Source organism: Vanellus vanellus, assembly GCF_965231255.1.
Source record: "Vanellus vanellus genome assembly, chromosome: 3".
Classification (NCBI taxonomy): Eukaryota; Metazoa; Chordata; class Aves; order Charadriiformes; family Charadriidae; genus Vanellus; species Vanellus vanellus.
Window position 1 is genome coordinate 2,359,731 of NC_138907.1, and position 23,183 is coordinate 2,382,913.

Genomic DNA, 23,183 nt, shown 5'->3' on the forward strand with positions numbered 1-23,183 from the left:
CCTGTGTTGCACTGGATGATTCACTGCATGCCGTGCAGGCTGCTGGTTTTCAACTGTGTTACTGAACTGTAAAAGTTTTACAAGTTTTTTGGGGAAAAACCTGGCCAACATCCCTTAAGATGACAAAATGCTGATTTGTAGGCAGATAAGAGGCCCTGTGGTTTTTTGGTAGAAACAAGGTTTCAGACCTTTGGAAGTTCCTTCAATGCAAACACTGGGGCGTGTGGTACTGCATGGGATGGAGTGCCCATATTCAGCGGAGCTGCTGTTCACAGGAGCGCGTGGTTCAAACCACAGCTGCTCAGCCTAAGTTGTATCTACTTTATCAGCATTGTACCTTTTCATGGTGTGCCTTTTGGTGGTTTTAACCTTGAGACAGGCAGATGGTAAAAACAGGGCTCTCCGCACTGCTGTTGATGCCACGTCATGGCCTTGTCCATGTGCCATTTTGTCAGGGCGAGGGGAGAGATTACCAGTAAGTGCGAAGCAGGCGCTCATGCACATTTTCCAGCACAAGCTAGAAGCTGAGGTACTGCAGCCTTACGGGGTTCCCCGGGGAGGGCAGGAACAGGATGTACCCGCGGGGTGGCTGCAGGCTGTCTGTCAGTCAGTCCCTAGGCCGGGTCTGCCCGGGCAGCAGGCCAGGGCTGGGTGAGGCCCCTCTGGCTCCGACCCGCGGCCCATTGCGGGGTCCAGCGGGTGCCCCTCGCGGCGGGGCCAGTCCCGAGTAAGCAGCCAGGCCGTGCCCAGCCCGGCCTTGGCGATCCCCGAGGTCGGAGGCCGCGCGGTCCCCCCTCCTCCTTCAGGCGGGCGGCCCGCGGCGCCTACAGCTCCCGGCGTGCCGCGCTCCCCGGAAGTGACGGCATCTGGCAGCGCCGCGGCGCCCCCGTTGCCTAGCGACCATGTCGGGGCGGCGGGCGCGGGGCCCGCTGCAGCGAGTGCAGCGGCGGAGCCGGGAGCTGCAAGCCCAGGTACCGGGGCGGGGGGCCCGGCTCGGCCAGGCCTGGGGCGCGGGGCTCCGCCGGTGGCTGACGGCGCCTGTCCTGTGTTGCAGGTGGAGGCGCTGCGGGCGGAGAGCGTGGCTGCGGCCCCCGGGCAGCGCAAGGCCCTTTCGCAGAGGTGAGAAGGATGAGCAGCAGAGAGTTCCCTGTAAAACTTTCCGTTTTTCTCCTAATTGTAGAGATCTCTTCCCTGGCCCCTTCTCACCCGGCTGTTTCCCAGGCCGAAGCAACAGGCTGGCTGTTTCCCAGTCCTCAAGGGCTGAGGTGGTTCTAAGTGAGAACTTGCACATCATAGGCAATAATCCGCTAAGCTGCCGTTTGGGCTTGTATCGGCATTTGTCAAACTGCATGTACACAGAGAGTCTGAGTATCTAAATTTACACGTTTTAGCAAGCATGCGTGATTTGGGTCACCCAATTTTTTAAGAAAATGCTGTCTACCTGTCTTGCTTTCAATGCAGGTGTATGCAGCTGAAGAAACTGGTGGATGAGAATACAAATGCCCTTCATGATTTGAAAAAAGTAAGTGTGGAGACAATTTTGTTAATGGTTTTCTCCAAAATGCATCACAGAGACCGTTTAGAGAACATCAGCCTACTTTGATTTTAGATGCCTCGGGACAAGAGCAATGCCTGGCACTGTGCAACCCCCAGTCGAGATCTCTGAGATCCATTTATATTATTTAAAAGCATATTTTTAATGCTTTATTGTGTACAAGTTCTGCACTTAAAATCTTTATCAACCCAATACTTTATAAAATGTTTATCAACTCAATGCGTTGTATTGAAAGCGGAGAATGCAGATTTGAAATTTAACATGAAATTGCATTGTGGCAGAGTAAAAGGGCAAGAAAGATATCACTAAACAGGGAGTGACAGCATCCCAGGAAAGTCAAAGCTCATAAGACGTGTGGAAAACTAACTTTATAGGGGAACTTTGATACTTTGGGCAATTTGTTTTGTTCTTCTTAGGTTGATGAGCCTGCGCCTGTGGGGAATTATAATCAGAGGAAAGAAGAAGAAGAAAAACTATTGCTAAAACTCTCTCAGCAGCTGCAGAAACTTGTTCTTGTCTTGGATCAGGATAATGTGACTACGAATTATGCAGCGTAAGTAGCTTAAACAAACAAATACAATCTGCACTTTTACAGAATTGTACATGTATGGTTGGAAAGGACCCTGAAAAATCGTTAGCTCATTGCCTTTATTATCTTAACATACATTTAAAAAAGAGGTACTGAAGTGCCAGCTCTTATGGGGCTTGTTTTCTTGATGCAGTCATAAACGACTCGCTTGAATTTTCTGAAGGTCTTGGTTAATGGCTGAAATATAATGTGGTCTGTACGCTCAGGGAGGAAACACCATTGGGATTTTGGAGTATTTTCAGATCAGGACAGAGAGTAAAACACAGGAATGAAAATTCTGTATCTGGATAATGTCCTTGCAGAAAAACCCATCTCGCAAGGCTTTACAGCAATTTCAGGAAGTTTTGTTAAAATAATAATTTTTAAAGTTTCATCTATTTTGTGTAGGGATGAGGAACATCAGAAAGATCCTCAAACAGAAAATGAAAATGGAGAAGAGGATGAGAGTGAAGATGAAGAAAGTAGTGAGGAGGAAGACAGTGAAGAAGCAGATGATGATGAGGAGGATAAATTGTTGGACGATCCAAATGTTAAACAATGTATTGCAGTTGGAAACTTTAATGCACAGCAGGAAGGGGATCTCACATTTATGGTAAATATGCCTCTATAAAAGTTTTTTGGCTGCAGATCATTCTGTCTTAAGTGATAACTATAATTAAATCCTATGCTTCTGGGATTTAGCTTGTTCCTTGTGAGACTCGGGGAGAAATGGCTTTTCCCAGTGTACATTTGGCTTGGTGGACTCCGGTGTCCTTTTGCTACCTTCTGTTGCGGCACGGTCTGTCATGGTAGTCTGTGTTCTATGTTGTGGGAAAAATTAAGCTATTGTGTTTTTTCTTCAATTATGCCTGGAGCCATTTTGAAATATTTGGTTGTCTTTTGTCTCTCTCTCTCCTAATGGCAAAGAAAGGTGAAGTCCTACTTATACATGAAAAGAAGGCGGATGGCTGGTGGGTAGCTGAAAACTCAAAAGGGGAGAGAGGCCTCGTTCCTAGAACCTATCTTGTGGTTAGTGTGTTGCAACCTTCTTCTGTTCTAGTCTCACCTCTGTTATTTGATATATATATTAATGATAATACAGCTGCATAAAATTGATCATAATGCTTACATGGGGACACACAGCAGTGTTTTGCCAGTTACTTGGAAATATACCATGTTTGTATATGTGTATAAAGATAGCTACCAAAAGCAGTATTTTTGTGCCTTGTGAAGATGTAACATGTAAGTGCCGAGAAGTTTCTTGACTATGAAAGTCATAATCTATGTCACTAAAGGTCACCTCTGAAGTCTCCAAGCTGCTATGGACTAATTCGGGCTTTTCATAATTTATATGAAATGCGAGTCCATGTAAATGTTGGAGTATTTTGTAATTTGACACAGAAGAACTAAGGGCAGCGCTCTGCAGTTACAGTACTCTGGAGTGATAGGTCATTACAGACAGAAAACTTCCTTTTCTGAACTCTTAACATGTGCTGTGGTTGGGGAAAGCATTTTTAAGAACAGAATTGTGAAGCAATCAAGTACTTTCCCTTTTTGAATCTGAATTACAGGTCCATAATGAAGATAAAGAGAACCGAGAGCAAAGTGGAGAACACATAGAAGTGGTGGATGAAACGGCAGATGGAACTGAAATTAAAAAAAGGTAAATGGAGTGATGTGCAAGCAAATAAGTATAAAATTATTCTTCCATTTCCTCCTTAAATCTGATCCTAAAATAGTTTCTTACAGTGAGAATACCTTACAAGGATGTTTGGTTTGACTACATTTTTCTTTTCAGTACAGCAGACACTTGCTTATTTTTTCAGTTTGCAGACACATTTTCACTTGAGCGGGTTTGCTGGGGAGTTTTGCTTTGGCTTGTTTTGTTTTTCCCTGTCATAAAATCAAAGAATGACTAGGTCATGTATTGAGTTATGTCCCAAGCTCATGAGACAGTCTCAGTTAGTCTTAGTGGCTAGAAATATGCCACTGCTGCTGGTATTTGAAGACAAACCTGTATTTAGTGTTTAAATTTTTGTCCACGCAAGGATAATATTTTATAAAAAATAAATTATTTTTCTTCCAGAACAGATTCTCACTGGAGTGCGGTAAGAAGAGCTATCACAGAGGTAGGTGCATCTCTTACATAGCAACTTCATCTACCATAATGTTAATTATATTGTAGACAAAGTTTGCCTTTTACCAAACTCTGTATCTCATAGTACAGACCAATGGTTTTAATTGAGATCTCTGTCTTGTTTTTTGTAGCAAGAAATGCTACAGAAATGTTCTCTAATGCTTTAGAAATAGGCTGCAGCCCAGCCCATGTGTCTGAATAAAGATGTAAATGAGACGTCTTTTGCTGTTTTGCCACAGTAGCGCTACACCATTTCTTTCAAGGGTGTGATTTTGCTCTGTAACTGGCTGCTCTGCCGCTGCTATGAAATGGAAGGGGGATTTAACAAAATGGGAGCCTGGCTGGGTCCACACACGAAACAGAGTAAAAGTAGTTCCTGGAGATGGGCCAAACTGGCTTCAGATTAGAAGAGGTGGCTGATGCCCCAGGTCTCCGGTATTGGTTGTGCGAGAGCTCTAAATTAGGATAGAACTAGATGTTAAATAGCAGGAATACTAATATCTGTTTGTTTGGTTTTTACTAGAATGACACAGTAGAGGTATTGGCAACCATAGGAGCGGTTCCTGCAGGATTCCGCCTATCCACACTTTTCCAGCTCTTAGAAGAAGGTAAGGTTTTCTCATAATAACTGCAGTGCAGGATTCTCAAGTGCCTGTGTTGAGTCTCTTACCCTGGTTACGAGCCTATTGGACTAAAATCAGTATTGCTTAATTATAATTGGGAATCTGTACAGGCTATATTTGACCCGTCAAATAACGTATTAAATGCTTTTTTTCTTTTTCAATTAAATTTTAATTTATCTGTGTGAAGTCCTGGCCACATAAAGGCAATGACAAATTTCCTAATGACTTAAAAGATTTTCCTTTTTGGAAGATACTTCCTGTTGACCTTGCAGAAGATGATGATTTTCTTAATCTTCCCTTTTGCTCAGAGATCTGTTGGGAGTCTCTTCACTGAATATATTAGACATCTCGTATTTTCTTAATCTTTTTGTTTAAAACTGTTTCAAGTCAATAGCTCTTTTTGTTAATTAAATTACTGTGCTTCTGGAATGAAATACTGCAGAACACTTATAAATAGTACAAGTACCCTTTTAAAAGGGTGCTTGTAGAAGATACCTCCATAGTTTTGTTTGGACCAGTCAAATATTCAAATGGACTTTACCCCCATCTGAATGTTGGGTGTTGTTCATTTTGTGTCAATAAAGATCATAACAAATTTTAAGAATTTTTAAAATTACTCTTGTTGTAGGCAATCAGTTTCGAGCAAGTTACTTTTTGCAGCCGGAACTTACTGCATCACAGTTGGCTTTCAAAGACTTGGTGTGGGACCCTGAAAAAAACACTGTGAGTATTACTGGTAAGAAAGCTATGATGCTTTTGGTTTGAGAGAAATGACAGGATCTCTAGATGTGAATTGCTAGTGATATTTCGTATTGGCGGGTAAATATGGCTGTGAAACAGATGATACATTTTTATGTCAATCCAGGCTCCTTAGGCAGTAGATGTTATCACATCCTACTCTCTAATAGGCAAAAAAAATGGTACAAATTGTTATGTTTGGTATCTTTCAAAAGTCATGTTTCATCTTAAGTTTGTGGATTCCTTTCCTGTCTGGGGTGAAGCAGATCTGCGTGGGTGACTAGTCTGAATTTTTAAACCGTGAACTTCTGCTAGGCACCGTGAAATCACCAATTTAATCTTCTTTCATTTTGGCTAATGATTAGGTCTTGATTTGCACCATTTTTAGAATATTTATTTCTTCTCAAACTTTGATAGGACCTTCTATCTGTTACAGCAAAAATATTTGTAGTAATTTCCTTAGAAGAGAGCTAAAGGCTTACGAAGAAATTTTTCTGCTGCTGCTACTACTACACAAGCTTTGTAGTTAGAAGAGTCCAGTCTAGTGAACGCTACACTTGATCATTCAGTACCAGCTGGTACCACATGCAGGAGGAGCCTTTAGATGTAATCATTCTTCTGTTGTCTGTATTTCAGATCTGTCCTAGACCAACTCGAGTATCCCTGATTGTAACTTTGTGTAGCTGTAAAATGATTCCTCTCCCAGGAGTCAGTATACAGGTTCTCAGTAGACATGTTCGACTCTGTCTGTTCGATGGCAATCGGGTAAGTTGTTTGGCTATCAAAAAGAGTCTTGAGGTGTGGATCTTTCAGGATCTTTCACGCTCTGGTCCCTCTGGTAGCCAACTCCTCCAGTTGCATGGCTGAGAGAGACACACACACAAACAATCTGCCTCCCAAGTCACTTAACTTACACTCCGATTAGTCTGACTTGATACTCTCCTGTGATCATACACTGACGTACGTACCCTCACTCTTTCACTTGGTTATTACAGACATGTAGGCCTGCAGTGACCTGTGGTCTGTCTAGTTGCTGGAACCTAGATGTACACACGATGCGTGCAGAATAGAGAGCCCGTTCACCCAGAAAAATAGTTATAAATGGAGTTTAATGTGAAAACAGGACAGACTGCATTGATCAGGTGCCAGGCATGGCCAGACATGCATGCTTATCCCTCTGTGTTCCCACCCTTGTTACTCCACAAAGCACCTTGATCCCTCCCTTTTTCTGCCTTTGGTTCCTCCCCTGAACATCCCACAGTAAGTCATGTGCAGTCCCAAAATGCCCTTCCCCTCCAGACCAGTGTACCCCTGAGCAGTAACCCCTTTCAGTCTGTAAGGTGATCCAGCAAGCCGCTCCTGTTGACTCATCATGATGGGAGTCGCACCCAGCCCCTGGGGCTGATGGCTGTCCTGGGCAGCCCTGGGAGGGGCTGGGGTGAGAGCTCCATTTCTCTGAGTCCATAATTTCGGTTCCCCCACCTGCCATTGTGCCTCTTTGCTCCTTCATGTTTGTGGAGTTGAGTCTTTTCTGGGCTGACCTCTCTCCTGTGATGGGCCTGGGAATAGCTGGGTCGGGGTCATGTTTGCATTCCCCCACCTGCCATTGATCTTCTGGGCTCCTTTGTGCCTACGTGTAGAACAGCTTTTTATAACAGAATTTAATGCTGATGATCTGGCAGTTTTATTCCTGCTGCACTGATCACTCTTGGGGGAAAAAGGACTATTACTGGTGTATACGAAGTAAGGATGGTTGAAAAATTCTCTGTGGCTTCAGAGAAAACTCCGTCTGTAGTCCTTTAAACTGAAAACATCTGATAAAGTTGAAGAGAAAGCATTAATTTTGTCTTTGTTGTGTGCAGACTGTTGGATTAATCTGGGATAATACTGCATTTTCTTGAAGCTGCATAGCTTTTCAGAAAAAGTTGTCTTAGTTTTTTTCACCACTTATAATATTTTAGGTGCTGAGTAACATTCACACAGTGAGAGCTACGTGGCAACCTAAAAATCCTCAAACATGGACTTTTTCTCCAAGGGTAGGTGTCTCGCTCAGGCAGTGACGTAGCCAGTAACTATCTATTTACAGCTTCTTATTTAGTGATGTCTATTGCATCTGGTATTCATGTTGAAATAAAAAATACTGCAATGAGAATGAACGTGCAGAAAAAAGGCTTGCTGAAGTGCATGAATTCGAACTAAACCAAGTGTGTTAGCAAAAACACTTTCAAGAAGAGAGTTGGGGGGAAGAAAAAGTAACGGGAGAGACTGGTGATCTACCCGGTGGCACTGGTTAACTTGAAGTTGATATTAGGTGCACACTACCCAGTGTTCATGGAGAATCGAAGAGACTAGGCACTTTTGCTTTGATTTCATTATAAAAAGAGCACATGCTTCCATGTTTCAGGTGCTGTATATGGCCACGCTCACAGCAGTTGCCATGTTTTACACTGTTGTTGCTGTGTTCTTGGAGGGAATGAAGTGCTTTTTGATATCTAAAGTTCTTTAACAGCTTGTCATCACACACAAATAAAGTACCTTGGTAGCATAGCTGTATTTCATGGCAAGATAAAGAATAAGGGAAGCAAGGTTTCAACTGAAATTGGTTCTCCACTCATCGTTTTCTTTTATATGCAATGGGATTGGGTCTGAGTTCTTATGTGAATGAGTGATGTGTTTGGGCTTTAAAAAATCTAAGTTTTTTTGAAAAGGTACATTCACTTTCTTTTTTTTTCCCCGCTCTTTGTATTAGGTAACGGGCATTTTACCCAGCTTGCTGGATGGTGACTGTTTTGTCAGGTCCAACTCTCTGTATTCAGACATTGGTATATTATTTGAACTTGGCATCACTTATATTCGCAATGTAAGTGTGTAAAGCTGCAGTATAAATCGTTCCAAGCACAGGTTTATAAAGTGAACCATATTCGATGTTAAGCTCTAGTATCCCAGCAGCAAACTGCAACATCCAAATGGAAATTCAGCTGAACATTTTCTAGCTTATAGCTTATAAGATTGTCTTCCTTTTGGCTTCTTGGAGGGAGGGGAGACATGTTTGGCTTTGGAACTGTTAGTTCTAGTCTATATTTAGAGAGTAAAAGACTTTCTGACTAGTGGACATGAATGTACTGAACTTACACTGAAATAGTTTCTGTTAGTCTGACAAAGATCTTATGTGATTGCAGAGGACCAATTCTCTCTTCACTCCCACATTGTTTTTTCTGTCTTTGTGATTCAATTCAGACTGCTGTGCTATATACAAAAATTTTAACTGTTTAAATAGTACGGACACTGGTTTGTAGCTGCGATTGATACAGATATATTCTGTCTCAGATATGCTTCTGAAAATTACAGTGCGTAGTGATGCAATAGATGGTACAGCCCATAGGAACTACCGTAATAGAAGGCAGATGCATGCAGGAGCACAAGAAACACTAATATTTGGAGGATACAGTGGCTCTTCAGAACAGGTCACTGTTCTGAAAGATCTCAGCCATTTTGTTTACAATACTGACTTGAGTCTTGCTGCCCCTTTCTGAACACTTGCGTTTTCATTAAGGTTGCAGTCTTCCTCAGGTGAATCTTGGCAATCAAGTAAATCATGGGTGAAAGATGGAAAGTGGGGTAACCACAGCGGTTAGCAAGCAGGGTATTCAATAGTAGACAACAGAATTCTGAAAAGATGTTTAGAGAAGTTACAAAGGGAGTATTGCTGTGTTTTCCTCTTTCACTAAGACCTGTATGACTTTAGGGTGCAAGAGTGCAGGACCTGTGGAGGAGAGACATGCTGATAATGTGGTGGGGATGCAGAACTGTTGTGCAAGGAGACAAGTAGAGTGTATATCTGTAGGGAACTGGACTGTATAAGTCCCAGTGATGAACAGTATGTTGGTAAGTGTTGGTTCACAGAGACCCAATGGGGTATAACGGCCCTCCTCACGCTAATTGGAGTAGTCAGGATTATGCAAAGTTATCTGCTTCTGTTTACAGAGTAAGTTTAAGTAAAAGCTGGAGTGTTTATAAGTTCCTACCTGTTATTAGTGCTTTTGGGGTCTGGAAACGGATGATCTGGCATGCAGGATCAGCTCCCTTTCCCAAGTGCTGTCTCTGGTACTATGAATAAAGCCTTCTGATGCACAGGGTCACTGTCTTGGAAATGGTTGTCTCTGGAATCAGATGGGTAAATACTTTGGGTATATGTTTTTTTCCCCTCCTTCTTTCTGTCCTGCACTCTTTAGAGCATCAGTGCAGGTTGGGGGGGGGGTTTACCTTTGTATCTGTGCATTTCTTTTTCAGGAGCTTCATATACTTAGATTTCCGTTAAATGTGTATTTCTTGGCTTTATAAATCCTCATGTCTTAAATATGCTCATGGATGATCAACTTCAGCAAAACTCTCTGCACTGTTTGGTAAACATCTTCAGACACCTGTGAATGTGACATAGTCAATGTTTGCTTACCACATATCTGGGGTTTTTACCATTTTAATGTGATTATTCTAAATAATTGTTTGTGCTTCAGTTACTCGTTCTGGTTTAGCTGCTCACGTTATTTCTGTTTCTCTTTTTTTTTTTTTTTTCTAGTCAACTGGTGAAAGAGGAGAGCTAAGCTGTGGCTGGGCATTTCTGAAGCTTTTTACTTCTGATGGAATGCCTGTTCCTTCCAAGTAAGTTTATTATGTTTTCCTTCTCTCTCTCTTTATATATGTATGTATGTACATTTGTAGGCTAGGAGTAAAGTTCATATTTCATACTTAGACACTGATAGGGGCAGGTGTAATCCAGACTAATGTGCAAGTTGTACTGCGTCTTTCAGTGAGAATGCTGGTCCTGCTTCTGCACCCAGTGTATGTTCTACTAAGTTTGTGTGGGAAACGTGTTCCCTGGACCCAAGTGTCCGAGTTAATAGGGAGTGACAATTTCCTTTTCAATTCTGGCTCTTCTTTGTGTGTGCTTTGCTGTATATCCCTTTCTCATATAAAAATTAGGAGGTTGGTGTCTACAACTTGGAAGCAGGTAAGAATTGTTGTAAAGGAATCTCTTATCATTCACTTGGAGAGTGTGAATAAAGTTATATTTTTGCAGCTGATTTATGATTAGTGCATGGATCCAACAATCTTAAATAACAATAAAATGTACATATTTCTATTTTAAATGTAGGAAAGCTTTCTGTTAATTTACAGAAATGATTCGTTGTAGACTTGCAGTACTTATTTTTTACCAAATATATATATACACATATGTGAGTGTGTGTGTGTGTATTCTGAATATATTTGGATTACAGGGCAAAAAAAATACCCACAGGAGACCTCTACTGTTCTATAAATCTCTTCTAAATCTTGATCTCTAACATAGTTTTGCTATTTCATTAAGTTAAACATGGTATCTACAGAGTGAAATTGCATGCTTGCTTCAACAGTGACTTACTCTTGACAGAACTGGGATTATATTATTCTTCAACATTTTAAATCTTCCATATCTAAAATTTGCTACCTAAGCGGTGACTCCACAAAAACATTTTAGTGAAACAATTGCTAAGCTTCATGTAAGAAAAATATTGGAGTCATGTGGAAAACAATCCATGTTGCTAATTTATTTAAAAATAATGAACTAGTTTCCCACAAGTTTCAGTATTATCATTTGAAGTTTGGTTACTTAATTAGGTGTAGTCATTTCATATAAAATACAAGTTATAACGTCAAGCTCTGTGTCTGTTTTTTATTCGAGATAGCAGGTTTCTTTCTCTCTCAGAAAGTGGTTGTGCTGTTCTCACATATCCTTAGATCTTTTTATTTTAACTACGCTGCTCTTCTCTCACAGGATGTATGAGCTGCTATTAAATGGTGGTACTCCCTACGAGAGAGGCGTTGAGGTTGACCCATCGATATCAAGAAGAGGTATGGTTTCTCCTAACCATTATATAAATTAAATGATACAACAAATGCTGTACCTATTTTACAACATGCAGTGCTCAGCCAGGGCTCTCATTAGCATGCAGTCCCCACAGCCTGGTTTTGTTTTGTGTGCTGTCATTTTGCCTAAGAGGGAGTTAATTGTTTGGGCTGGTGGGATTCAGAACTATCTGCCAGTGCTAACGTTTCTGTAATTTCCTGTGTCTGCAGGTTGAGGATTATTTTTGATAAATGCATTAAATTATTTCTTTAAGAGCGCTTACCACTTCTTGGCTATGGGGTGATGGTACAAGGCTCAGCAGTGACACTGGTCTAAAGAATTCCCAAGCCAAGCTGTTCAAGTCCCATGTCATCAATCCCATATAACTTATGTGCATAAATATGCTACAGAACATCTATACTTAGCCCTGCGGGGCTAAATAAAGCTTCACTAAGAGTAGGTTCAGACGACAGACCACTTGTGTTTTAAATAAGGGTGGCCATGGCTTTCCTCTGGAGGCTGTAATAACATCCATTTGCCACATGCTGCAAGCTATAGAAGGCCTTTACCTTTTGGGTTTGGACACTTACCTCCACATTGCTCCACGCATACTATGAATCCACTGTCCTAGAGAGAGGTAATAGCTTATGTTAGACCAAATGTTGATATAGCTGATAGGTTGATATATTTTCAGATGTTCAATTCCTCCTGGTTTTTAGACCATTACAGTTTTAGCAAAACATCTCTTGCCAAATTTAAACGTCCATTCTTGTAATATGGTTCTTAATGTTTTTTCAAAATGACAGATTTCATATTGGGTATTTCTTTCTAAAGCAGGCAGTGGTGTTTTTCATCAGTTTATAACACTCAAGAAACAGCCTCTGCTTGTAGTGAAACTGAGGTCTTTAAGCACGCAGTCAAAAGACATCCTGAAGTAAGTATTTGTGTGTGCTGCCATAAAATGAAAAAGTATTTCAGATAGTCCAGAATGGTCCCAGAGATCTAAAGTGCTCCCCTTCACGGGAACACTGGCTATGCAAAAATCTGAGGGTTGCATCACCTGCATATTGTACTCGATCTCTGTTTGATGCTTAGAGCTATTTTGTTGAAAACAAACAAAAAGTCTTTAAGTTTAGATAAGATTGAAAGCTGCAACAGCCGGAGTCTGGCTGTTGTGGCTGTATCAATGTGTACCTTCAGAAGTTGTGAGAAGTTCATGGAGATGCCTAAATGAGCTAATAATTATCTCCATGAAGCTGTCCTTACCCTCAAGTTTTAGTGAACAATGCTTTGTAGGAGCAGTTTTGAATAAAAATCTCAACTGCATGTTGTTTATTTTCCCAATAGTTTGCTACCAGAAACATTAATTGGCAGTATGTGCTACATCCATCTCTTGATATTTTATCGACAAATACTTGGTGATGCACTCCTGAAAGACAGAATAAGCATGCAAAGCACAGGTAAGAATCGCTGTTGTGGAGAAGAACTCCATAATGGAGAGTGTCTTGCAGAAAGATCAGGTTCCTAAAGAAAATTGCCCTCTCCAGAGTCTCCTGTTTGTAAGAGAAAGCAGGGGTCTGCAGGGGCAACTCACTGATACAGGGTACTCGTAGAATTTTGTTCCCTGGTATTGCTGCCACTGACTGACCACCTAGTGAGGTTATGAGGTCATGCTCCCTGTGTAGAGGATTTCAGTGCTTTAATTTTCAATCTGTAGGTGTTGTGGGGACAAATAGAAAGCTGTTTTCCCTGTTCATAAAAGAGAACAGCCTCTTGCTGTGAATACCACCACTTGGTGTGTTTGCATTTCAAACTAGTAATATTTCAACTTGCATCTAATGTGTTGCCCTGTTTGACATCAGTTCACATCGCAGAATGCAAAACCCACAAGAATAGTTTTGTTTTCTGTGAAGTATGAACGAAGTGCTTTCAGTGAAATTCTCATTAAAAAAAGCCTATGTGGATAGGTAAAGGCTTATTTCTAAATAAATAAAAATAAATAAAAAGCAAATAAAGCTAAAGGATTATTTGGAAGATAAATGTTTTGTTTTCACCTCCCATGCAATGAGAGATTAGACACACACACAGGTTTACTCATTCATTTCTAGTGTATACATGTTCTCTGAATTATAGAAGAGATTAGGCAGATGTTTTTGTCATTGAGGATAAGTCATTTTTTTTTGTATTATTATTTACTTATTGGCTAATGCCACAGGGAGAGACAGAAATAGAAGAGTTCTGGTTTTAGAACTCAGTATCTTGCTCTGATTTTGCAATTCTGTATCTTAATTCTTTCCACATCTTTCTTCAACAGAACTGTAATAGTTAATAGTCTTCTCTATTTTAATATCTATTTGAAATACGGAAAAAATGACATTTCTTAACTACAGGTGAATTTATATTGGTACTGCAAAGTGATTTTCTTGCATTTTCTCCCATCTCTTCTCCAGACTGAATTATGTATCATCTGTTCCTAAGGCAAATAAATTTACTTGTGCACTTACTAACATTTTTAACTTAACAATCTTTAGCCATACTTAGGCATCTGAATTACAGGTTCCTCTTTCAAAGGTACTCAGAATTTAATTCCTTTCCTGATTTTCTTGACCTTTAATATACATTCTGAGTATGCTGATTTCAGTATCTGAAAGTCAGACCCTTTTATAAGTTAACGCTTTCTTTAATAAACATCAAGAGAAACTGAAAATGCTTAGTTTTTAAAGGACAGTTGAGAACTGCCATACTTACTTGATTTGATCTTTACAACGTAGGAAAATAAATCAGGCTGATGACCTCTCCTGGAGTTAAACTGCATCCATTTGGATTCAGACTTCATTTGGAATGATTTAAAGACTTTACTCCAACATTTCAGAAGTTTCTGGTAGCCATTTTCTACTTTTTTTCTAGTGTAACAGAAGAAGATTTTTCTTATTTCAAAATCAACTATCACTTTAGAAATAGGCAACTTAAAATGCCTGCTATATTTCACAAAAATAATCAGTTCTGGCTTGTTTCCCTTAAATATTTTGTTATTAGTAAATAGGTAGTGTTTACTAAACTTTCCATCAACTTCAACATGAAGAAACAACAGTGTACATTAAATATTTAAAATCACAAGAGAAAGAAAACACTTCAACCAAAATTCCTTTGTATGTCACTTGTAGCACTCTTGTAATCTTATCCACAATTCCATTAACTAAAATAATGACAGGACCCCTGCGCTTCTGGGGCTCAAGATTTGCTGTGCTTTGTAACAAAGAGCTTTGATTCCTGCCACTTGCCCTGCTATCTTAAAATCACACACAACAACACAAGCCAGATTAAGGTAGAGCGAAAGTGTGTTTATTCATAACATCCAAATCAGGCAGCACAATTTCAGATGTTTATAAAAAAGACAGGTGCAGAATTGAGGAAAAACACCTCAATCTACCCTTAGGTTAAATCGGTAAGGTCTCTTGCTTGGTGGCTTCTCCTAATAAATCAGCAATCGGTTTTTGTCTGTCTCTCCTCTCAGGTTAACTGTTTCTCAGCCACTGAGAGTTTGCTACAGTCAGAGAATGCAGCAGTTAGCTCTTCAACCTTCCCTGCCGATCTGGAGTACTATTACAGCTAATTTTCCCTTTGAAATATTCTGAGGGGAGGGGATGTGTTGAATACCTTGATGTGTTGATACCTTGAAAACCATCCTCTTTCTTCCTTAGCCTTGAATGCGTTTGTTTTCTGTTTCAGATTTAATCTGTAATCCTATTTTAGCAACTTTCCCTCAACTCATGGATCAACCAGACCTGATGGATGCACTTCGGGTATGTTATCTACATCGCATTCAGTCCATCTGAATCCTGATGTGTCAGGATTTCCAGAGAGTTTGCAAAATTTGAGCTTTTTTTGTTTATCCTGTGAAAAGATAAATGGAAAAGTCAAACAACAGAAAAGTTACAACTGTTCCAAGTACGTGCAGATATCTATGTCTAAGTGCCTTAAAAATTGCAAGAGAATGCTTGAGTACACGCAGATGGGATGCAGAGACATAAATGGGCTAGGTGAGCACTGCTAGCCATGTAGCCGCAGCATGAGAGTGCTCAGGTGGATTAGCTGTTTGAAGCTTTGTCTGGCTTCTAGGATGGCGCTGCTTTCGTGACAGGTAGGAGCTGACTTAGCTTCTGACTGGCAGGACAGTGCCAGTATTTACACTGTATTTACACTGCGGTCCCTTGCAGGTGTCCTAGTACCAGACAACAACAGCTGAGTTATTTCTGCCTGAAGGACACTACTGTTAGAAGTTGTCAGCCTTGGGGGTTAGGCTGTATTTCTCCATGCTTGTAGGGTAGAAAAAAAAACCAAAACAAAACAAAACAACCTTGGTTTTGATTTTGTTGTTGTTGTTTTTTTTTTTTTCTGAAAAGTGCATCCCCTTGATTTCATTTATATGGCTCTGATAACTGCAAGTATCCAAATCCTCACATCTGTAAAACTTAGTGGAATGGCTGTTTGCATAAATTAACTAAACTGGCACAAGGGAGAAATGGGGAGTGTGAGGAAAGTGGGACTGCAACAGGACCTTAATTTACTGTGGGATTTCAGCGAGAGAATTTTTTGCAACTAAAAATGCAATTATAGAGTCATAGAATCATAGAATAGTCTGGGTTGGAAGGGACCTTCTTAAAAGCCGTCTAGTCCAACCCCCCTGCAATGAGCAGGGACATCTTCAACTAGATCAGGTTGCTTGGAGCCCCGTCCAACCTGGCCTTGAATGTTTCCAGGGATGGGACATCTGCCACCTCTCTGGGCAACCTGTTGCAGTGTTTCACCACCCTCATTGTAAAAAATTTCTTCCTTCTATCTAGTCTAAATCTTCCCTCTTCTAGTTTAAAGCCATTAGCCCTTTTCCTATCACAATAGCTCCTGCTAAAAAGTGGCTCCCCATCTTTCCTGTAGGCCCCCTTTAAGTACTGAAAGGCTGGAGTAAGGTCTCCCTGGAGTCTTCTCCAGGCCGAACAACCCCAACTCTCTCAGCCTGTCCTCACAGGAGAGCCCTCTGATCATTTTTATGGCCCTCCTCTGGACCTGCTCCAACAGGTCCATGTCCTTCCTGTGCTGAGGGCCCCAGAGCTGGACACAGTATTCCAGGTGAGGTCTCACCAGAGGAGAACAGAGGGGCAGAATCCCCTCCCTCGCTCTGCTGGCCACGCTTCTTTTGATGCAGCCCAGGATACAGTTGGCCTTCTGGACTGTGAGCGCACATTGCTGGCTCATGTCCAGCTTTTCATCACTTTAGATCTCCACAATCTCAGTCTGATTTTACGTTTCATTTCATTTTAGAGTGCTTGGGCAGATAGAGAAAGAACGTTGAAGAGATCTGAGAAGGTAATAAATTACAGGTTTTTCTTTCACATATATTCAATCTAATTCAAACTAGAAGCTTTCTGTCAATTATCGGTAGTTAGTTTTTCCTCTCACCTTACATTTATTTAGAAAATGTAGATATGCTAAATGCAGTTCTTAACATTTCTTATTTCTTACCCACGTTTATAGCAGTAAACTAGGAGAAGAAGGAATATGAAATTAACTTGTAACTTTTTGTAAGTGTTTGTATACGGTTGTTAATGGGGAAGCTATTACAGGCTCATACCCAAAGTGTGGTTCCCTTTCATGATGTGCTTCCAATACTTGACTGGTAAAAGCTTCCCACTGGTACAAAAGGGGCTGTGTATGTCCACAAAATAACCTTTCCTCCTCCAACCTCTGAGCTCCAGTCCTCCCACAGTCTGCCTGGAAAAAGGCCCCCAAATGCTACAAATCTACTCACTTCAGACAGCTGCAATCTCCCATTTTGGCATATAGACAGCTGGAGAAGAACTGAATTGGCCATGTCACCAGGCTCACTGGTACCTTGTCCTGCCTCCTATCCTCTGGACAAAGAGAACCTGTAGGTAACTGAATGAGAAAGGCATTGGCTTTTGATCCAAGACACTTCACTTGGGAGCAGCAGCAGGATATTTCATTCATTGTGCATGCTGCTGAATAAATGCATGAGATCTCCCTGTTTACACAAAGAAAACAAAATGCTGTTGAGTCAGAATTGCTCTTTCAAGGCCATTCATCCAAAATGAAAGCTGATCTGCTCAAAGAATTAGTAACTCCTCAGTATCCCAGAATCATCCAGTTTTACCTGATTTTTGTCATGTGCCACTCCCATGGTAGGATTGCTGCCTAGCGAATTCTTACTCCTCCTTGCATGGTTACACGATGCTTAGCTGTTAAATCTCCTGCTGAGACGTGGACTGTTCAATGCCAGTCATGGCACTCATGTTTTGGGAACATTTCTGGACGAGTCTCGGTGGTCGTCGAGTTTTCCAGGAAGCAGTGCTTTCCGTGTGTCCTTGCATGAAGGGGTTTTTCTAGTGCGTGTGGAAAATGAGGCACACAAATCTTGTCTAGTTGAAGTGGTCGGGATCTCTTGGTGTTTGATAATTATACCAGTCTCATTCTTAGTCTCTGGGATTTGCAAACTGGTCTTTACAGGGGGAGGGTATAATTCTCACCGCACACAGAATGTCCTGTCAAGGTCTGAACTAACAGTGCTTACCTCCTGCTAAGAACCACATGCTGCGAGGAGCGTGGGATTGTTGCAACTCTCTTGCCTAGGGCAGTAGAGAAACGAGTGGAGTTTGGGCTTCCAAGGCAAGAAGGATGTGGCACTTCCCCTGCAGCCGTGGCTAACAGTCTCAGTTTGTACCTGCAGAGGCTGGGGGGAAGGGTTGTCACACTGGCGTTTTTAGGAAAAAATATAAACATCCCATGAGCAGAGGGTTGTCAAATCTCTTCCCATTGTTATCCTGGGAACTGGTGGTTAGTTGAAGGTTTTCTTGTTTGGTTTCTTTTTTTTTGTTGTTTTTTCCTGTGTACAATACTTATGTAGAAGTGCTTGGCAACACTTTGTATTTGCACTGAAGTATTTTCAAATGCTTTTCTCTGCAGAGAGATCAAGAATTTCTGAAGTCTCTGTTTATCCTGGTGTACCATGACTCTGTCTTCCCTCTCCTTCAGTCCACTTTCCTCCCCAACTACAAGTGGGCTGAGGAAGAGTCTGAAGCATCTCGCTGGAAGGTGATTGCTGACTTTTTGAAAAAGAGCCGAGAGAATGATGGTGCACTTCAGTATCTGCTGTCGTCAGAAAACACTCACAAAGCCTTTGATATCTCAGAGCTGGCTTACGATTTCTTAGGAGAAGTGAGGGAAAACAATCCTGGAGCGTGAATGGATTACAGAAGACCAATTCAGGCTGCGTAAGAATGGGGTAACAATATAAATAAATTCTTATAAAAAAGAAACTATGTGTACTATCTGAATTGTAATGAATATTAACATATTTAACATTTTGAGAGATTAAAATTATTTTATCAGTTTAACTAATGGAAATTACATTTTAAATTTTCCTCTTTGCAATGTTAGACAAAGCTGTGGTCGCCTGTTGCTACATGTGCCTGTTGTAGCCACATCGCATGCCGTATTTTGCCTAAGCTGAGCAAATGCTGAGGCAGCACTTTTCTCATCTCATGCAGTTTCCAATTAATTTCCAGTTTTGTTTTAAACAGGGTGAACAAAAGACTCTTTGTCACAGTACCCCACTAGACTGGTAATAGGCAAGGAAAATAGCAATGATCTTTAAGAATGCTGCTGAGCAAGGTCAGCCAGGTTAGGAAAAAAGAATAATCTCTTGTCCAATCAGTGGACAGCAGGTTGCTCTGTCTTTAGACTGGCTTACTGTTTTTCTTTCCCACTCAGGAAGAGGTTGGGTTATTCATAGGAATGTGCTTGGCCCACCTAATACAAATAAAAGCTGGTGAGAATTCAGGGCATGCCGTGTTTCCCCTGTGCATGGCCACGCCATATAGTAGCTCCCTCTGTGCTGACTTTTTAAGGCAGGCTGATGAGCTGCAGGGTATTCCTCAGGTGGACCAGGATGTTAAAGCCTTCTTTTCCCTGAGCAGTTCGTAACCACAGGCCATAAGTGCTCCCGGTGGGAAGTTATTGATCTGATTTCTCTTTTGCACTGGAGTCTCTGGATGCTTTCTGCATGGTGATGGGTACGTTGTCACCACGTCTGGTGAGGTAGGCGGGCACCACGCAGGTGGATTTCAGTCCACACCAGGCACTAGTTTTGTCTGGCATGAAATGTTTTAAAACAAGATCCTTCAAAGACCACAGCACACTGCCTGGAGCCAGCTCCCAGTGACAGCATTTGTAAACTGGAGCCTCCAGAAACGCCACAAAACAGCCTAGGAGGGGTTCAGACAACGAGAAACGTCATGGATTTGATCTTTGCTCTGTATTGCACAAGAACTTGGCATAGAAGACAAATTCCTAGGGCATCACTTGGCTCTCCTAACAGAGAGCTATCTTACTAGGATACTGTTTTCCTCCTGCTGAAGATTATTGCCTGAGTTAGAGGGGACAGAATGACTTCACTAGGCCACCAGTTATTGGTGAGTTATGTGGTGAGGCAGAGTCCTCTGGAAAAAACAGCATGTGCTTGTCAAATCCCAAGCACGTATCCCAGGAGGTAAAAATTAAAGCTGGCCTGGTAGCTATCCTCAGACCTTTCTGGGCACTTAGGAGCACACAGGCAAACCCTCCTGTCTCTTACCAGTGTGTCATCTGTAAAAAATGTTTGGCTACAAGTTTTTGAAAGCTGGATGTGCCCAGTGGGTGCAGGGCAATCTGACACGAACATGAAGCAGAAACGTGAACAGAAAGGGGAGGAGGCAACAGCAGTGGAAGTGAAAATATTTCAGGCTTGAAGGAGTGCCAAAGACAAAAATGGATTGCAGGAAGTGTTTCTGCCCCGGTGTGGTGTAGAATTTTTTTTTTTCTTGTCACTCTCATTAAAGACCTTGAGTTGATTGTGTGCCAGTGGCAGGGCCAGGGTCCGTTGCTCTCCCATCCCAATGTTGGCAGCAGGGTGTGTGAAGACAGCCGCAATAACCAGAGGGCTGCTGAGGGCTCCTTCAGCTGGAGGAAGCGGCGTGGTGCCAGCCTGGGCTGGTTTCTGTGATTACGTCCCTGCGGGTGTGTCAGTTAAAACCCCACACAGGAGCGGTGCAGGCAAATGTGAGCGGAGCCGAGCCGGAGCAGTCACAGCGTCAGCTGAGAAGAGATGGCCTCGGCAGGTATCCCTGCAGCCTCGACGCAGCCCACCTTGCCCTCCGGACCCGCTGTCTTCAAAACCGTCCCCTATGCGTTCATCCTACCGGAGATAGTGAGTATGCCCGGCTTAGCTGCGTTACAGCACCCCACTAATGGTTCTAGCGAATCTAAAAATCAGGGAGCAGCCTCCAAATTGATCCTGAAGACAGCGTTAATGGGAAATAACGTCTTTTCTTTTAGCTTATACCGAATGCACAGAGGTGGTCCTCGTGATGTAATTTTTTGGAAAAGCTTGAGGACAAGATGCACTCCAGCGCCATTCCAGGGCCAACGCAGGGGTCACCAGCTGCCACAGGGCTGGGAGAGGCTGAAGAGCTGCCAGCACCTCTGCGGCAGGAGTAACTCTAGTTTTCACATAGAAATTGCTTGAAAATGAAGGGAATTTCATTGACTGTATTAAGTCTTTCCGAGGGCTTGAAGGCAATTGGGTGTCTTGTAATCTGTGACATTCCATGAATCTCTCAATTGCTTCTGGGTCCAGAGGGCACCCAGTGGGACTGGCTGAGATAACCACTGGTGTACTTTGACACATGACACAGTGCCAGTGACCCACACGACCCGCACTCCTCAGGTGCGATCACTGCAGCTGGGCTTTGCCATGTGCTTCCTGTGCCGGTGGGCTCAGCTCCTCACTGCAAACCTGGGGGACTTTCATCCACCAGAGCTGGAGCGGCACAGGGCGGCGTGAGCTTATCCAGATAACCCCACGTGCAATTTGGGCACAGAAAATATTTTACATGGACTAAGAGCAAGTGACTCACTCCAGGCTGGTGCATGGAGTCAGGAGGAGACTTCCTTGTGCTGTGATTTCAAGCCCAGGAGATTAACGAGCAGGCAGGGCTGGGCCAACGCAGCCATTCACCCTTCCCAGATAAAAGCATATTTTCTGACTTCACCACCAAAGCCCTCAGGGTGAGAGGTTTCCTTGTGTTGAACACAGCGGCAAACTTTCCCCTTTTGTAAGAAATGTTTTGAAGTATTTCTTAAGAGCGTTCAGGGAAACTCATGCCAGCTTGCGGTGCTGCTGTTGTGCCAGGATGCTCCAGGAGGCTGGTCCACCCTGCCTGAAGACACAGGGCTTCCCATGGCCACTGGGACTGGCCCGGGAGGGAGGCAAGAAGGGACTTGGGCTTTCCCCATCCTGCTCTCATAGGAGGCACCTGTCTTTGTTCCTGGCAGCTCTGTGGGACCTGGGTGTGGATCCTCGTTGCTGCTACCTCCGTCTCCTTACCACTGCTGCAGGGATGGGTGATGTACGTGTCCCTCAGCTCCTGCCTCATCTCCCTGTTGCTCCTCTTATGTTACATCTTCGGCTTTCACAAAAACAGCGAGAACTGGAAAGTACTGGTAAGGAGGGGCTGGGACACTGGCAGATGTTGGCATGGGCACAAGACCACTGTGGCTGGAGACAGGTTAGCTGGCCAGCTGCCAGCCCTTCTGCAAACAAACAGCCCCTTCCTCCTTTTGCCTTGATTGGAAATGCCGAGGGAAGCTCTGCTATGCCATGGGTGCTGTATGGGAACAGGGGAGGGTTTGGCCCCAGCCCCTGTCCAGGTGAGTGTCCCCTGTTCGAGCACTCGCACGTGCAGAGGATGGACCTCGTCCTCAGGGCGAATCAGAGAAGGACAGTCACAGGCAGGTTTTGATCCTTGCTGCTCCCTTGTTCTGCAGGACAGTTTGTACCACGGCACCACGGCCATTCTGTACATGAGCGCTGCTGTTTTGCAAGCCAACGCGACCATCAACTCTGAGTCCCACCCCAACTCGCCACTTTACTACCAGCTCAACAGTGCCGCATCGGTGAGTCTGTCCAGAAAACCCAGCAGGCCAGAGCGCCTGCAGTTCTCCTTGGGGGAGACACAGGAGTGAATATTAAAGCCACAGCAGAGCCATCCCAAGCCCAGCAGCATCACATTGGTCAGAGCTTCAGCTCCTCATCTCTGTTGCGTTGTGCAGTCAGCATGGGCTTCTCAGGGTCCAGTAGATCATGGACAGCCTTGCGTGGCTGCCTCCTGGGCAATGCAAGAGGCTTTGCCTCCTCTTTGAGACTGGAGAGAGGTCTAGGCTGGGAGGTTTCCACAGGTGAAGAGCACCAAGAGGAGATAGGGTTAGATTCTCCCAGCTGACGCCAGCTTTTGCTCTTCTTCCTCTCGTGTAGTTCTTCGCCTTCATCACGACCTTCCTGTACATCCTCCATGCCTTCAGTATCTACTACCAGTGAACCCAGCAGCACTGGCTTTGCCTCTGCAGGACAAGGGCTTTCCCAGCAGGAGGGATGCAGCTGTCTTCCACTGAGATGTCCCTGGCCCAGACCTGTCACCTATCCTGTGGAGAAGGCCGTTGCTTTTTCACTTCATTAAAGGAGAGATTTTTGTACAGCTGTGTCAGGTTGCTGTGCTTGTGGGGGCATTTCACACCTGGCACGTGGGCTACACAAGGGGAGGGGCTGGGTGCAGGCTCCAAGCCAGCCT

At 43.0% G+C, this 23,183-nt stretch overlaps 2 protein-coding genes and 1 long non-coding RNA gene across 3 annotated transcripts; 2 read left to right on the top strand and 1 right to left on the bottom strand.

The window, feature by feature from the left end:
* Positions 1-902: 902 nt before the first annotated feature.
* Positions 903-18,869, top strand: NPHP1 (nephrocystin 1; the record flags this gene model as incomplete). The annotated part of the gene is made up of 20 exons (XM_082480276.1): positions 903-971; positions 1,055-1,119; positions 1,462-1,522; positions 1,972-2,108; positions 2,532-2,736; positions 3,051-3,152; positions 3,695-3,786; positions 4,210-4,252; positions 4,784-4,868; positions 5,512-5,606; positions 6,258-6,386; positions 7,583-7,657; positions 8,371-8,481; positions 10,198-10,280; positions 11,434-11,510; positions 12,340-12,439; positions 12,853-12,965; positions 15,235-15,308; positions 16,825-16,869; positions 18,484-18,869. The coding sequence occupies 20 exons, from the start codon at positions 903-905 to the stop codon at positions 18,760-18,762; spliced, it is 2,040 nt and encodes a 679-aa protein (XP_082336402.1). The 3' UTR covers positions 18,763-18,869.
* Positions 14,956-17,968, bottom strand: LOC309669569. Its single transcript, XR_014268921.1, has 3 exons — positions 17,675-17,968; positions 17,312-17,439; positions 14,956-15,399 (listed from the first exon to the last, which is right to left on the bottom strand). It is a non-coding gene; the product is annotated as an uncharacterized lncRNA (long non-coding RNA).
* A 1,756-nt stretch (positions 18,870-20,625) lies between the features above and the next one.
* Positions 20,626-23,087, top strand: MALL (mal, T cell differentiation protein like). Its single transcript, XM_082481640.1, has 4 exons — positions 20,626-20,764; positions 21,892-22,059; positions 22,384-22,512; positions 22,871-23,087. Exons 1-4 carry the CDS (start codon positions 20,663-20,665, stop codon positions 22,931-22,933), a joined length of 462 nt encoding a protein of 153 aa, XP_082337766.1. The 5' UTR covers positions 20,626-20,662; the 3' UTR covers positions 22,934-23,087.
* Positions 23,088-23,183: the final 96 nt, after the last annotated feature.